This window comes from Chlorocebus sabaeus, chromosome 15, assembly GCF_047675955.1.
Source record: "Chlorocebus sabaeus isolate Y175 chromosome 15, mChlSab1.0.hap1, whole genome shotgun sequence".
Classification (NCBI taxonomy): Eukaryota; Metazoa; Chordata; class Mammalia; order Primates; family Cercopithecidae; genus Chlorocebus; species Chlorocebus sabaeus.
The window spans coordinates 22390288-22406774 of NC_132918.1; the positions used below are offsets into that span (position 1 = coordinate 22390288).

Consider the following 16487-nt stretch of genomic DNA (forward strand, 5'->3'; position numbering starts at 1 on the left):
CCCAGGTCTGTTTTACTCCCAAACCGTGGTATTTGTCATTTATCATTCGGTTCACTTGCTTCTTAATAGTATAAAGCCATTGGAATGAATTCTAACAATAGACTTTCCAGCACCAGTGGAACAAATATTTTTGTTTGGTGGAGAACGCAGTGACGGAAAGATTTTCAGAAGACAGCTGCCTATTCTAACTACATTGAAGTGCATTCTGAGTTAGGCATTATGACTGCTATTCATATCACCTTCCCTCCCCATGGAATGAAAATTACATACAGGAAAGACTGTAGGAGAAAAGTATATTTGTCTCTGTGTGTGTGTGCATGTGTGTTTGTTTGTCTGTTGAGTGGTGTGATGATGTAGGAGAGTGTCCTTGTTTTAGAAAAATATAATAATAGAATGTTTACGTATGATAGAAATTATGTTTTCAGCTTGCTATAAAATGATTCAGAAAATACTAATTATATGTATATATAAAATGTATATATATACACATACAGGTAACACATATACATATCTATGTTTACATCTGTTTGTTGATTGGGAGGATAGATATGTAGATGAAACACACACATGCGGTAGATGCTAACAATTGGGGAAACAGGAGGAGGTGGAGATGGAGATAGCAGTTCTTTGAACTATATCTGCAACTTTTATGTAAGTTTGAAAGTATTTCAAGGTAAATTTTTTTTTAAATATGAAAAGTTGCTTTTGGACAAAAAGATTATTTGAGATGTTCAAGCAGACACTGGGTAACTGTCTCAAAAGGAATATTGCAAAGACTTCTTGCACGGGGTAGGAGGTTTGATTGGATAGTCCATCCATTTCAAACTCAGAGCATATGATTTATGAATCATAGGTTGGTGATAGTACAATGGAGTGAAATCTGAGCCAATTCCCAGAAATTTAATGGAATGTTAAGATGTTATAGAAGTAGAATGCGGGTACCAAATAATTTGCAAAGGCTCTTTTCCCCACTGATCCAGCCATCCCTCATGTAAGTATTGAAGGCATGTACAAGAGACTATTTTAGGTACCAGATATTCACATATAAATAGAATCCACCTTTTCTACCCTCAGCGTTCTGAAGTGAAGCTATATAAAACGTAGTGGTTTATTAAACCAACACTGAATGAGCCCACTGGCATAAGTTGGAAATTCATCATTTGGCATATTTTTTTCTGGCATAATTTGGACATTCTTTTGCTCAACATATGTTACTTTTTACCCTTGAAGATAGCTTTGTTTGATGTGATAGCCTGAGATAGTGTGGTTCATATAGACAGACCTTCTTTCTATAGCCTACTACATGTGCATGGTATTACGCTGTAACTCTAATTCCACCCTTAATTGACATCAGGGCTGCTTCTGTAAAAGGAATTAAGAAGAGTTGTCTCATAAATATATTCAATGAGAAGGGAACTTTTAAAGGTATGAGAGTTTCTTTTAATGTAACTGTTTCTAATAATTTGTAGAAAAAACACAAAAAGAAGAAAAAAGACAATATCTTTTTTATATGTCTTACTCTTCTTTTGTAACTCACAGCATCTAATTTTCTAGGCAGGTAGCAGGATCTCACCTATCAACTCTTAACAGAACTGAAGGCATTATAAGCTGTTTCTCAAATTAACATTCAGATTCAATTACTTATGATCCATTTTTCTATGGTGAAAGGAATTGGTCACATTAAAATAGGATATGTCATAATCTTCAATAGGCTACCTTGTTTGTATTACTTACATTTACACTAAATATAATTTAACCTTTTCTTTTGACAGAACATTTTCCTATTATCACTCAAAATTTAGGAACAATCTTGACCAAGAAAAATTGCCTGAAATGAGTCCTTGCTTAAATGGAAGAATTAACTTTTAAGTTCTTTACTGATGAGGGCATTTGCTTATATATTTTTAAAGTTTGGAATCAAGTGCATTTTTACTTGAAAAAACTATAAAAAGATAAGAAAAATGATGAGATAATAACTGTAACCCCTTGTGTGGTTTTTATATCTATTCCCAGGTTTATACTTTACAGTGGGGCAGTAATGGCAATCAACCTTATATTAAGACACCTTGGCTTGTATTAACGAATAATTCCCCCCACCCCCTGATTTTCTAGGAGCAAAATAGGATTGCAGAAAGAAGAGGTTTGGGATAATATTTTAAAAATTTGTGCAATATTTTATGGAAAATTGTATTGTCTTCATTGTCTATTAAAAGAGTATAAACCAGGGAGAATAAATTTATGGCTATTGCTTTTTACTCCTCAAGAGACAGGAAAATGAACATTCTGCCTGAACTGCTCTAATATAAGGTCCTTGCAGAACAATTTCATTAAATGGTCTTAGTAGGACAGAGTGATGGTCTCTGCCATTGGTAGGAAAAGTAATGGCCTATTTTTGGATAAATCACATTGTGATCTGAGCAGTGTACAGACATAATAATGTGGTAGCCAAGGGTACTGGTGATGTATGTTTGCTGGTGTCAGTAAATGGGTAGAAAAGCATTGATTGAATGATACTCTTGACATTCAGACTTAATATTTATGTATTGCAGTGTGAAGCAAGTAGAATGATAGTATTCTTGTGTTGCACAACTCTTTTTGGAAAATTATCTCTGTGTTAACTTAAAGCTACACTAGAGTATGCTTATGTTAGAATAGGAAATATTAGAATAAAACTCAAGATCTAGAAAATATTTGGAGATGCCTATATGGGAAATCAAAAATTTTAGTTGATTAGTAGATTATGGCCTGCAATGATCTACTCTTAGGCCTGTTTTAAGTTATAGTCATGTTAGGACATGGAAAGATGTTAACAGGGTCCTCCGTGAAATAAAGCGAGTGTAGATAGCTTTAAATGGAACTCATTTTATTAGTCAATTTATTAGTTAATAAAATGAGTTCCATTTAAAGCTATCTACACTCGCTTTATTTCTTTTACATGAGTTTATCAGCAATAGTATTAAATTTGGGGATCAACAGATATTTGTTTAATTAAAACTGGACTAATATGTTTCTCTTCTCAAAGGCCATGGATAAATAATACAATGTGCTTAATATCTGATTGCCATTGAGGTGATTGATTTGACCTATAAAAGTGAGATGAAACCCATTAAATTATGCATTTTTTTATTAATGACTTTTTATTAATGACCTTTTTGCAAAGAAAATCGTGTAGCGTTTTAAAAGTATATAAAGGTAACACCAATTTTTATCATTAAATTACCTATGGCTAATAGTATTATGCTGATATATTTTGGCAAATCCATTATCTTTTTTGCTGGCCTTTTTACTCAAAATAAAGAACATATTTCTTCAATATCCACTCTTTTTCTTAAGAATTCAAATGGACCTTATATCCACAGGAAACTCCTCTGACTATTGTATAATTTGACAAATTGTTGAGAACTCTGTACATGCAGTAGTAATTTGTCTCTGTATTCCGGACTTGATTTAGCTTTATTCTTTTTCTCATAGGCATTCTGAAATATTTATGACGAAGTGCATTGGTAATCTGATGTGGGAGTCCTGTGAGAAACAAAAAGAACTAATTACTAGCAAATTTACAACCACCAGCACATCCTTTCAAATTCTGTGCAACTTTTAAAAGAAGTAAAATAATGGATAAAATCATAATATGAACTTAATAATTTAAGAAATTCTATAATTGTTTTATTTCTCAATTCTTGCACGTTTCATCAGTTGATCATTAACCCGATCATGTTAGTTCTGAATTCAAATGTAGTGAACACCTGCTTTGGTTCTAGAGTAATTTATCAAGCAATGTTCAAGATAAGTGGAGTTGGCCTTGATTGCTCAGGTGTTTATGTACAAGGGTTTTCCTGCAAGCATATTTTAGTTGTAACATTCCAGTGAATAATCAGAAGCCAATTTGGGGTAAGTACCTTAGAAATAAATAGCTTTTGAATAAGTATATATGAAATAACATTGTGTATGAGTGTTTAGTAAAGTAAGGAATGGCATTTCAATTTGCTTTGGTGTAAAAATCGTTTGAATTTGTTTAATTAACATATCGCTTTTATTCTCCTTAAATGATTTCACTACAAATCAGAAGACCCAGTTCTTATAGGACTATTCATCAGGTTGTTTAGTTCAGCAGTACTTTGTGCTTTCTGATAATATATGATCCAAAACCCAATGAGGCAAGTGAATTTTTAAAACAAATATTTGTCTGAGGTTATAATTTATTAAGTGCTTAGAAATTTTCTAGAAAAAATAGATGCTCAAATAATACAAATTTAATTATTAAGATTATTAAAAATATTGAGAAGGAAACTCTAATACTGAGATTCTACCGCAAAGAAAAAGTTACATTTTTAATAATACTGTTCATTATTCTAATATAAACCAAATATATAAAGCTATATCTAATGTATTTCCACTTGATAACTTAAAAGTACTAATACCATTTTGACTATCTACAAGCACATATTTTGATCAGAAGTCTTCTGAGAAATTGAATATATTAGAAGATAATGATACATAGACATTTATTTTGCAAGTAAAACTTCTCTTACTCACTGGTTTTTAACTATTATTGCACTGTCATTTACAAGCTTGTATGCTAAATTAATCCCTAATGAAACATTTGCTTGATATTAATAGCATATGTCTACATCTAAAGTTTACCAACACATTTTCTAACAATTGCCTTGGATTGTTTTTTGAGATTTTTGTCTTTTGCAAATGTATGTCTAAACAAATACAGTTTAACAAAATACATTGAAAGATAATTTGAAATATCTAAATAATAACTCCATAGTTTAGTTTGGAAGAATACTTGACTATTAGTAATCTTTATATATAAATACAGTTGTTCTTAGGGACTCCTACCCATTTGTGGGTCATGGTGGCCCCCTTAATGATCTGCAAAACACTCTAGAAATATAAGTCTCTACTTAAGGCTGGCAACACACTATTCTGAAGACTTTCATCTTTACCACTAATTAGTGATTACGTTCTGGTAACTTACTGATGGATACGTTTTTAAGGGTTACTAACATGTGTTATTTATAAGGTAAAATTATTGTTACTAAAATTTATGAGGCCTTGGAGTCAACATTCTACCAAATATGTGGTAATATTGCAAAACTAATTCTGCTTGAGGTATAATCAAATGGTTGAATTTCCTGCAATTTTAGTGGAGAGCACTTTAATAGGGTATTATTAATCTTGTGAATTGTTTATGGTTTTCAATTGCTGCTACTCTTATGTTTGTTAGTATTTTTGTCAATTCTTTGATATTATATTTCATTTATTTATATTTTTTCGTTTACAATTTCAACTTTTATTACAGATTAAAAGGTACATGTGCAGGTTTGCTACATGGGTATATGGCCTGACACTAAGGTATAAATGATCTCATCACCCAGATAGTGAGCATAGTACTTTATCGTATCATTTATATTTGATTGCCATTTTGTCTCAAACTTTGCAGGTTTTCTGCATTGCATTTTTCTTCTTTTGGAAAAGCAGGAAGAGGGCTTTGGGTTATTTTGTCCTAAGAAATAAAGAGCGAGGAAAATTGTAAAATGTTAGCCCGATTACTCAGTTATTTTAGAATACATTAATTTTCTAATATTATAGGTCTAAAATCACACTGGAGTAAGTCTGTCTTTATTCCATTTCTCCTCTTGATGTATAAATTACTGTAGAGTAGACTGCACAGAAGGTTTATCTGATGTCAGAGTTACAGTTATCCCACTTAAAAAGCATGAGAAAAGATAGAAAAAACTATTGTATAACTATTGGAGATTCCATTGCCATTGATAACATTCCGATACTGCAGTGTATTTTTTGATTTTTGTTACAAAACTACAAGTAAATGTTCTACTGGTTCTTGAAGATATATAAGAAATACCATTAGCACTTGAACCATTTTTTCTAAATAGATGATACTTAGAAATCTAATTGGATAGAGTTCACTCGCGCTAGTAAGTTCTATTAAGATAGAAAGCTACAATAGGTAGAAAGTTTTCTGTTGAGCTCTCTATGGAAAATTCTATTTTGAAAATGAATACATTTTGATTTAAACGATACAGAGGAGTCAAAATGGACACAATCTTGTTGTGGAGTCTCCTATCGCTGTTTTTTGGAAGTCAAGCCTCAAGACGCTCAGCTCAAAAAAATACCGAATTTGCAGTGGATCTTTATCAAGAGCTTTCCTTATCTCATAAGAACAACATTATATTTTCACCCCTTGGAATTACTTTGGTTCTTGAGATGGTACAACTGGGAGCCAAAGGAAAAGCACAGCAGCAGATAAGACAAACTTTAAAACAACAGGAAACCTCAGCTGGTGAGACCCTTACATCTCCTTACTTATACTGGATAAGATATGGACACATTCATTTTTTAATATTAGAAGTTCAGGATAAAAAAACTTTAATAAGTGAAAATGTAATGAAAAGTAGAAAATTGTAATAAAATGGAGAATTGTAAATGTAATTTTCATTTGTTTAGAATTATTTCCTCTAAAAAGTTACAAAAATTATTGAGAAATTGACATCTGTGTAAATGTAAAATTAAGTATATATTTGTACATTTTCTTCTGGTTTGTTTTAGCCAGTTTTAATTACTTGAGATTATATTGGGCATGCATATGTGTGTGTATGTACTTAGTCATAAAATATACATCTATATACATACATATTATTTCACTATCACTATGTTGTGATCATTTTCCCATGTCATGGAACTGATTCAAAATATAATTTTAATTACTGTATCTTATTAGAAATACCATTACTTATTTAGCCTTTCTTCAGTAGGTTGTCTCCAACATTTCTTTTTTAAAAAATGCACCTTATCTGTAACAAGACCAAGAAAAAACATTAATTTGTTCATTTTAAGAGCTTGTTAGTAGTTTTAAAAGGAAAATGGAAAAAAAAGGATTTAAATCATCAGAGGCCTTTGTGCTTGTGAATGCTGGTTGTTTTGTTGGAGTCTCCTCATGGTCTGTCTGGGATAGTGTCTATCCCTCTTACTGGGATACTGTGCTTTTGTGCTGGCATCCCATTTGAAAGAATTGTTGCTCGGCTGGCGTGGTGGCTCACACCTGTAATCTCGGCACTTTGGGAGGCTGATACGGTGGATCACTTGAGGTCAGGAATTCGAGACCAGGTTGGCCAATGTGGTGAAACCTCATCTCTACTAGGAATGCAAAAATTTGCAGGGCATGGTGGCATGTGCCTATAGTCTCAGCTACTCGAGAGACTGAGGCTGGAGAAGTGCTTCAAACCAGGAGGTAGAAGTTGCAGTGAGCTGAGATCGTGCCACTGCACTCCAGCCGGGCAACACAACAGACTCCATCTCAAAAAAAAAAAAAAAAAGTTGTTGCTCATCTCCTTAGCTATCTCATCCTCTCAGTTTCTGTAGTTGTTTTAATTTTCAGCTTTTGGATTACTCTGAGATACTGTGTTCTAAATATAGATTTTTGATTTTGGAATTTAGTTGCTACAACTATAATTTCAGTATATTTTTCTTGTCACAGAGTAGCTGTATTTATAAATTTGCTTTCCTGAAAATACTATTTACAAGATTTTATTTGCTTCATTTTAAATAAAGACAATTTTATACAGAAAAGAAGTTGGTAATAGTGAAGTGAATTGTAAGAATTTTTCTTTGCAAATAGTGCATACTGAAGTCAATGTATTCCAGATTTAACTTGATTAATTTCAGCAAATCCCACTACACCCACTCCCAGAAATGTTTAAATTACATGCTATAGCTTTGAAAAAGTAATACAATATTTGTGAAGATACATAAATTAGAGTCTGTGGAAACTAAATGACTTTAAATGGATACATCATATAGAGAAACACAGAAGTTTTAACAAGTGTGAATTGTGAACATGATAAAGTAATAATAATAATGCACTGTCAAAAATATAGATAGCATTTCAGCCACTGCTTCATGCGCTTAATGTATATTCTCTCATTTAATATTTATAGTTAGTTTGTTAGTTAAACAGCCTTCTAATAAACCTCAGAAAATTGAGGCAAAGAAAGGTTAAATAATTTTGCTCAGCGCTAATTCCTAAAATAATTCAGTGACAATTAAGAATATAAGAGCAATATATTCTCATTAATACATTAATAAGAATATGAATTATTATATATTATGTAAGACTCTCAGTGTCCTCAGGTCTTCTTCTTTACTTCATTGTAAAAACATCTGCTCTGAATTTAACACCTCTGTTTTGCTGAACATCTGTTAATATTCCCTTTTATTTTACCTCTGTTAGTGCTGATGACGAATGAAAGGCAAAATTGAAGGTGCTTCTTTTTTCCACAGGGTTTTGAAAAGAGAACGGGACATGAATTCCTGTCCCAGTTCTGCAACTAAATGACTTTGTGATTTGGCACAAGTAATGCCACTTGTGAAGCTTCTTAATCTCTCTGGGCCTCAGATTCCTCACTGTAAAAAGAAAAGTTGAGGTTAGGTAATTTATTTGGACCTTCTGGCTGAAATAATCTATAATTCTATGACTACCTTGGTTTTCATCTTTGGATCTCCCATATGCACACAAAATTGGCTTTTAGACTTTTACTAGTAGAAGAGAACATGCACTGAATTTTAGAACATTTTCTGGAGGTCTGGTACAATCAAATCAAGAGCCACATTCACCCATGACCTGTGGGTTATCCATGGCTCTATTTTAGAAAATGAAATAAACTTGTTCTCATTACTTATTAGGAAATATATATACACACACACACACATACACATATATATATACACACATACATACACATATATACATATACATATGTGTATATATACATTCTTTTTTGATCTGTGCTAAAAATATCATTAATCTAGAAACCAAATAAAATTTATAGGGCAGATAATGTTATATTCTTCTCCAAACTTGTACTGCTTGGTGACCTTTTTTTCACTGACTTCTGAGTTCCACGATTTATCAAAGGGCAGCTGTTTGTCACATAGACTTAGACCTTAAGTACATGACATAAATCTGTTTGCTTTGACAAATGATTTGGAACTCCTTTTTCTCCCCTTATTTTTTTTTTATTCCTTTAAAAATGTTCATGTATTTCAGATTTCTGAAAATGAGTTTCAGATTCTGTCACTTCATTTCTGACCTTAATTAATTCTTTTGGAAAAGCTCTCATGTCTTTACTCAGAAAGGCTTTTCTGGAGCCGCCTAGCGATGGAGATATTTGTTTCAGGCTTCAAATAGCAATAAATGGTTACATCTGAAATCATTACATACATCGCAAAATGGCTTCACTTTCTTCCCTTCCTAATGTAAGGAATTTCAGGGTTATAAAGAATTATTGAAATTCTTCTGATCTAATAATATGGAAGCAAGTTTTTTTTATATCTGAAATTGTTTATACCTGTGTCTATATACTAGTTAACAGAGAATCCTGGAGTTTGAAATATAATGTAATATACTTCATAAAGCCTCCTGTGAGATTATGAGAATGCCAGGCAAAAAAGGCAAGTAGGAACTGAAATGTAGTCTCTACCCAGCTGGACAAGATGAGAGGCCATGGAGCTGCCCAGCCCCCAGAGAGGGAACTATTTTTATTTGCATAAAGATGCCCTATGGGCTGCTAGCTTTCTGATTTAAAAAAAAAAAATGTATTTACACAAGCATAGGTACACACACACACATCCTCATTATTTCCAATAGAAATCTAGTAGTAAATCCCTCTTAGTAATACCCAGTTTTCTTGAATAAAGATTAATTGAATATATCAACTTCTATGTTATGAAAGTGGCATTTGCAGTATTTAACTGAAAATATAATGAAGGCCCTGAAAGAACCTGTTTGAAATAGAGTTACAAGACTTAATGATTGAGTTCTAAGATTAAGCCAGAAGGAAATGAAAACTGTCAGTACACTTTGGCAATGAACAGGAAGCTATTGAACCAAATATCAGGGTAGACTTCTCTCATAGGCATATATAGCTTCCGGACAACACGGCAGTCAGAACAGTCCAAAAATAAATAATAGGCCTAAAGTGATTATTTCAGTTGACTCTGACTGACTTATTTTGGCTAGTGGTTAGAGTTAAAATGGTTAAAGATTTTTATGGTTGATGTCGACAGCCAAAGTATATAAATTCATGAATTGTAGAAATAGGCAATTCTGATTCTTACGCATCTCTAGAGATGATTACAGAGGTTGCCTTGTAAATTTTAAAACCTGTACAGGTGCAGTTGCTTATAAGAGAACAATTTTTTTCTTCAGCTGAAATAAAAGTAATATTGAAAAGGATTGCTCATCACTGTCATATCCCCATCAGCATTCATTAGCATTCCCTTTTCATAGGAATCACATGCTCATGTTATGCAAAGAATAAGATTCTAAACATAAACTTCAACAACTAAAAATGAGCTAAATGTGACTATCAAGAGGGACTTCCCTTCAGCTTCTATAAATGCATATTCTTGTTTTTGACAAATTTCAAATTTACATGGACATTCTTTTTTCCATATAAAAGATGATTTCTCTACAAAATGCATATTCTACAGGAGATACATCCTTAAAATATTTATACTAATTTTGAAGGGATTATTAGTTATACCTAAGGGTGCAAAAAAAATAGTGATATGAATCAGAGTGCTTAGATAGCAAAGCTGAAAATCTGTTGTTTTTGTGTTGTTCAATATGCCAATATATATTAAAATTATTTTCTAGGGGAAGAATTTTTTGTACTGAAGTCATTTTTCTCTGCCATCTCAGAGAAAAAACAGGAATTTACATTTAATCTTGCCAATGCCCTCTACCTTCAAGAAGGATTCACTGTGAAAGAACAGTATCTCCATGGCAACAAGGAATTTTTTCAGAGTGCTATAAAACTGGTGGATTTTCAAGATGCAAAGGCTTGTGCAGAGATGATAAGTACCTGGGTAGAAAGAAAAACAGATGGTAAAGTTTCCCATTTTTGTAAAATTATTATTTGCCATTGTATTCATGGTTTTTAATATCCTAAAGTAAGGAATGGCTGAATATTTTCCTACTGCACTATGGATCAGAGGAATCAAATGTCCTATTTCATTTCATTGTTATTTAAATTAATATTAAATTATAAAACTGGAAAGAAATTGTAAGCTGCTTTGAAAAGTATACTGATTCTTTTATTTTATTTTTAGGGATACTTGCTTATAGACTTTTTAATGAAATAATTTTAATAATAATTTTTGTTAAAACCTAGATTTTTCAGGTATAAAAGCAGAAATAATCTCTTTGGCTAGGTAGAAGTTAAATCTGTCAATCCCAAATGGCTTCTTTCCCACAGATGCTGAAAACGATTAACACATTTTAGTTGAATGTGTTAATATTTAATAATAAATGTTAATAGTTCTATCATAAACATGGTAGTCTAAACTTTAAAGGCAAGCTAGCAAAAATTTCATAGTTGACTACAGAGGGATATAGTTAATTTAAATTCATACAAATCTCAGTTGAAATCTTGGAAAGTTATAAGCTATGCTCCATTTAAAATGAAGATATTATTAAAACATTTCAGAATTCTTTGGAATTTTAATAATAATGTATGTGAAGTGACAAGCATATACCAAGCCCTCAATTAATAGTACTTTGTTTCTTCATTTAATCAGCTACGAAAACTGTTGTTATAAGACATATGCCTTATAGGAAGCCTTATATGGGGAAGCATAAGTTGAAAGTGTGAGATAAGTGTGGTGAGTCATGTTCACAGCTGTAGGAAATGAGGACATCACTAGACAGCTCCATGGCACCCAGTCATGCCTATTTCTCATAACTTGGAAAAACTCACTGGACATAGAAGTAGGAGATCGGTTATTTGGAGGAAAATAATCATGCTAGTAACCTCCATTCTCTTCCCTTTCCAATGGTCAGTGGACGCAGCTGTCAGAGTGGCAAGTTTGGGTGTACCATTAACTTACTTATGATGACTGACATGTTAGAAGACCTTGAAATAGACAGAATAATAACAGTAAATATGGAAGAAGAAATATCTTTATTCTTTATGTCTGACATACAATGGTTACAAATGATCTTACTGAAGAGAGTCTATGTATATCTAAGTTTGCCTAAAACAGTCTCATATTTCTAATTTCATAGTGAAATTCCATTTGCACCTGTTTCTTCATGAAATATTTAATAGCAATCCTGTTTATTCTCAAATTTACCATATTTAGATGATAACATGCCCTATCCAAAACTGATATGCAAAAGACACTTTTGCTTTAATTCTATTCAAAGCGATTCCACTGAATCACTATTGCACATTTCTTCTTACCTCCTCCTCCACCCACTTCCTAGGAAAAATTAAAGACATGTTTTCAGGGGAAGAATTTGGCCCTCTGACTCGGCTTGTCCTGGTGAATGCTATTTATTTCAAAGGAGATTGGAAACAGAAATTCAGAAAAGAGGACACACAGCTGATAAATTTTACTAAGAAAAATGGTTCAACTGTCAAAATTCCAATGATGAAGGCTCTTCTGAGAACAAAATATGGTAATGTGAGAAACCACAGTTCCTAAGCATAGTCTTGAGAATTGCCAAGTATATTTGATATTTTATTTTGTCTATTCCAGGTTATTTTTCTGAATCTTCTGTGAACTACCAAGTTTTAGAATTGTCTTATAAAGGTGATGAATTTAGCTTAATTACCATACTTCCTGCAGAAGGTATGGATATAGAAGAAGTGGAAAAACTTATTACTGCTCAGCAAATCCTAAAATGGCTCTCTGAGATGCAAGAAGAGGAAGTGGAAATAAGCCTCCCTAGGTTGGTGATGTTATTTTATTATACGAGTTCTTACGTTTCCACTTACGTAGGAATTTGAGCAGTCAGCTGAAAGGTAGCAAATACTTGAAAAGTCTATTGACGCAAATGAAAATACAAATGCATTTGGAAATTTCACTCTACTTTTGGATACTAAAGCAGGGCTTACCTGTGCTAGCATTGCTTTACTGTGAGAAGAACTGAATTTAAGGGCTTAGTTTTCTCTGAAAAAGATAAGTCTATGTCTTAAAATTAGAATATTGGGATTAGAAGGAATTATTGTCTTTTTATTATGCTAATTTATCTTTCTCCACTTTTTTCCTGATTGGAATTTTTAATATTTATCTCTTATTAAGAAAAAATAATTATAATGGTGTGTTTTATACAATTGAAAGATATGTCATATCACTTTGATAGATAGTGCTCTAATCATTGAATTATAAACAGAATCCTATAGTCAATTTTAGGTAGTTAGTACAAAATGAAAATTGCAAAGAGTTATCTCAGGAGGCAGTAATTATGAGCTAATTTTTTAACATCATGCGTCTAAGGGACAGGAGAAAATTCAAAGAGAAAGTTGTGCCCAAATGACTCAATTCACACTCTACCCAAGCTTTTAAAAAGAGATTTATGTCTAATAGGTTATATACTGTCGTTTTATTTCTAAATTTTCTTTCAGACTCATCAATCCCTAATTATTTTGTGCTCCCCTGTTTCTGGCCATTGGTCTCTTAAACCTCTTGGTTTTTACTTCCTTTTCCACTAAGCCAGGATGTAGTCATTAGTTATTTCAATCATAGTCTCATTAACATTTTTAATGTTTTTGCCTTCTTGTCTTTATCCCTTTCCTAATTCTCTTCTCAATTATCCTCAATTCTGAGTATACTCAAGAAGCCACTCCTGGCCAGGCATGGTGGTTTATGACTGTAATCCCAGCACTTTGGGAGGCTGAGGCGGGCAGATCATCTGAGGTCAGGATTTCGAGACCAGACTGGCCAATGTGGTAAAATTCTGTCTTTACTAAAAATATAAAAATTAGCTGGGCATGGTGGTGGGTGCCTGTAATCCCAGCTACTTGGGAGGCTGAGGCAGGAGAATCAAGTGAACATGGAGGTTTGCAGTGAAAGCCGCTCCTGTTCTTCAACTACTGCAACTACTGCAACTGTTGATTTTATTGGAGCAAAAACCTGGAAAGCAGTAACTTCTGGCCTCACCAAGACTAGAGCTCAGCACTCCTTGCTTACTCTTGAGAACTTTCTTTACTCCTACCCACACCATACCAGGACATTACTTCTCTCCTTCACTTACTACTCTAGGTTGATTTTTCTTACTTCCATCAAGTGTGCCAGTCTCCTATATCCTAAAGAAAACCTATTATCAGGTAAACTTTCTCCTTTTTATTTATAGAAGTCATCTCAAATTTTATGTAAATCTTTATTAATCTTTACCTTCTTTGATATTGTGGAGAAAGAAGTATCCTCTACTTCTCACATCCTAACTCTGGGATCTTGATCAAAGTATTATTAAGCATCCCTTTTTTTCTAGAAAGGCTTTCTTCCTTTAGTCCCCAGGACACTACTGATTTATTTCTTTCTCTCTTTCTGGAAATTTTCCTTGCTCCTTGACTTACTTCTATTTTGTTTCTGTTCCCAGGCAAAAATGTTATCAGTTTCATCTTCAGAATTTTCCTCTTCTTACTCTCTCTGAGAAATATTATTTATCCCCTGTTATTCTGGTTTTTAAAATCTGAATCTCTAACCCCAACTTCTCTTTCATTTCCCAGCCATTTGAATATCTCTACTTGACATTATTCTTTTTTTCAAAGAATTTTTTTAGCACCTACTGTGCCAAACACTGGAGTTTAATGGTGTGTATGACAGATTGTTTACCTTCTAATAATGAAATGATATTTTTTGAAATTAAATTGTTTATTTTCAAATTTGCTTCTCTTAGCTTTGAAATAATCACTTTCTTGGAGACAAAAATGAAATTACTGAGTTTGAAAACTGTCTGTGACATGTACCACCAGTGGGGTCTCAGGAGAGTCACTTGACCATTTTGAGTTGCGGTTTTATCAATTTAAAATGTGGATAATGATACTGATTGCCAGATTTTTCAGTCTAAATAATAATGCATAAGCCCCAACCTCAATTGACAAGAAGAAATACAAGCTTTCACCAGAATTTCCTTTGACAGCATTTTTAGGAATCCTTAGAGGAATGTTTCACAGTCCAAAAATCTGTCCAAGCTGCCACAGTGTAGACAACTTCGAACTGTTTGGCCTTATTCTCAGCATCTCCACTCCAGGGCCACACTTCCCATACAACTACTCCCACAGTGTAGACAACTTTGAACTGTTTGGCCCTATTCTCAGCATCTCCACACTCTACACTTCCCATACAACTACTCTCACATTGTAGACACAGACTTCTCTCTTAATTCTTCCAAGCACAACTGTTATGGGTTGAGTTGCATCCCCCCACCCAGTAACTCAGAATGTTGCCTTATTTGGAGACAAGGTTTTTGCAGAGTAATGAAAGTGAAGTCATTAGGCCGGGCTGTAATCCAACATGACTGGTGTCATCTAAAAAGGAAAATTTAGACAGAGATACACATGGAGGGTAGATGATGTGAAGAGACACAGGGGAAAAAATGGTCATCTACAAATCAACGAGACGCATAGAATAAATTTTTCACTTACAGCCTTCTGAAGAATCCAATACTGCTGACATCTTGATTTTAGACCTCTAGCCTCTGCAAGTGTGAGACAATCTATTTGTGATTTAAGATACCCAGTTTGTGGTACTTTGTTATGGCAGCCCTAGCAAACTAATACAAGAAGAACGACTTCAATGTTTAAGCAAATTTTACTGAAATCTTGGTGATAGTGAAAGGGGCTTGCAACATAGAAAGCAATTTAAAACCAGGTACCAATCATGATAGGTCCTTGAGTGTAGACTATTTCTTGTACCAAAGAGTCCCCTTCTGTCCGTTGTTATATTTAGCCTACCATTGCAGCGGTACTAGCACCCACCTTCACCCAAAAGAGTTATCTTTACACCTCCCTCCTATTCAGCATTCAGAGTCCTTCACCATTTCCCCGTATAAAGAGAAAGTGACCCAGATTTTCTTCCATGCTCTCTAAGGCCAGTTTCCCAGTTGTGACAAGAATCTATAGTTGCCAGGTGTGGTGGCTTATGCCTGTAATCCCAGCACTTTGGGAGGCCAAGGCAGGAGGATCTCTTGAGCCCAGGAGTGCAAGACCAGCAGGAACAACAAAGAAAGACCCTGTCTTTAGGAAAAAAAAAAAAAAACAAAAAAACATCAGTTGGACATGGTGGTGTGTGCCTGTAGTCCCAGCTACTGTGGAGGATAAGGCAGGAGGATCGCTTGAGCCCATGAGTTTGAGGCTTCAGTGAGCTGTGATCCTGCCACTGCACTCTAGCCTGGGCAGCAAAGCAAGACCCTATCTCAAAAAACAAACAAACAAAATCTATAGCAGAGATTTCAGTGAAAACAATGTTTTCATATCATATAAAATAGCTTATGCCCTCATCATCTCAAACTCCATCTCCCTCCCACTGGTTCTGCTTGCAAAATGAAAAAGCCCATTGTATTGCTTTCCCCAAACAAAAGAACAATTTGCCTTAAAACCTGAATTTGAATCTTCATTTATATAGAAACAGAAACAATAGTTGGCAGTTGTATCCCCCTTTTCCATACA

General features: G+C 33.6%; 1 protein-coding gene across 2 annotated transcripts in view; it reads left to right on the top strand.

Annotated features, from left to right (window-relative positions):
• Positions 1-628: 628 nt before the first annotated feature.
• Positions 629-16487, top strand: part of SERPINI2 (serpin family I member 2) — a 34996-nt gene continuing 19137 nt past the window's right edge. Inside the window, exons 1-6 of one of the 2 annotated variants that reach the window (XM_073023816.1) lie at positions 629-991; positions 3762-3891; positions 6057-6313; positions 10688-10918; positions 12299-12493; positions 12574-12766. In XM_073023816.1, the coding sequence (XP_072879917.1) occupies positions 6067-6313; positions 10688-10918; positions 12299-12493; positions 12574-12766 (866 nt within the window). In that variant the 5' untranslated portion in view covers positions 629-991; positions 3762-3891; positions 6057-6066. Of the gene's footprint in view, positions 992-3761; positions 3892-4066; positions 4158-6056; positions 6314-10687; positions 10919-12298; positions 12494-12573; positions 12767-16487 lie in introns of those variants that run through there. The other variant, XM_073023815.1, reaches the window with a different exon arrangement.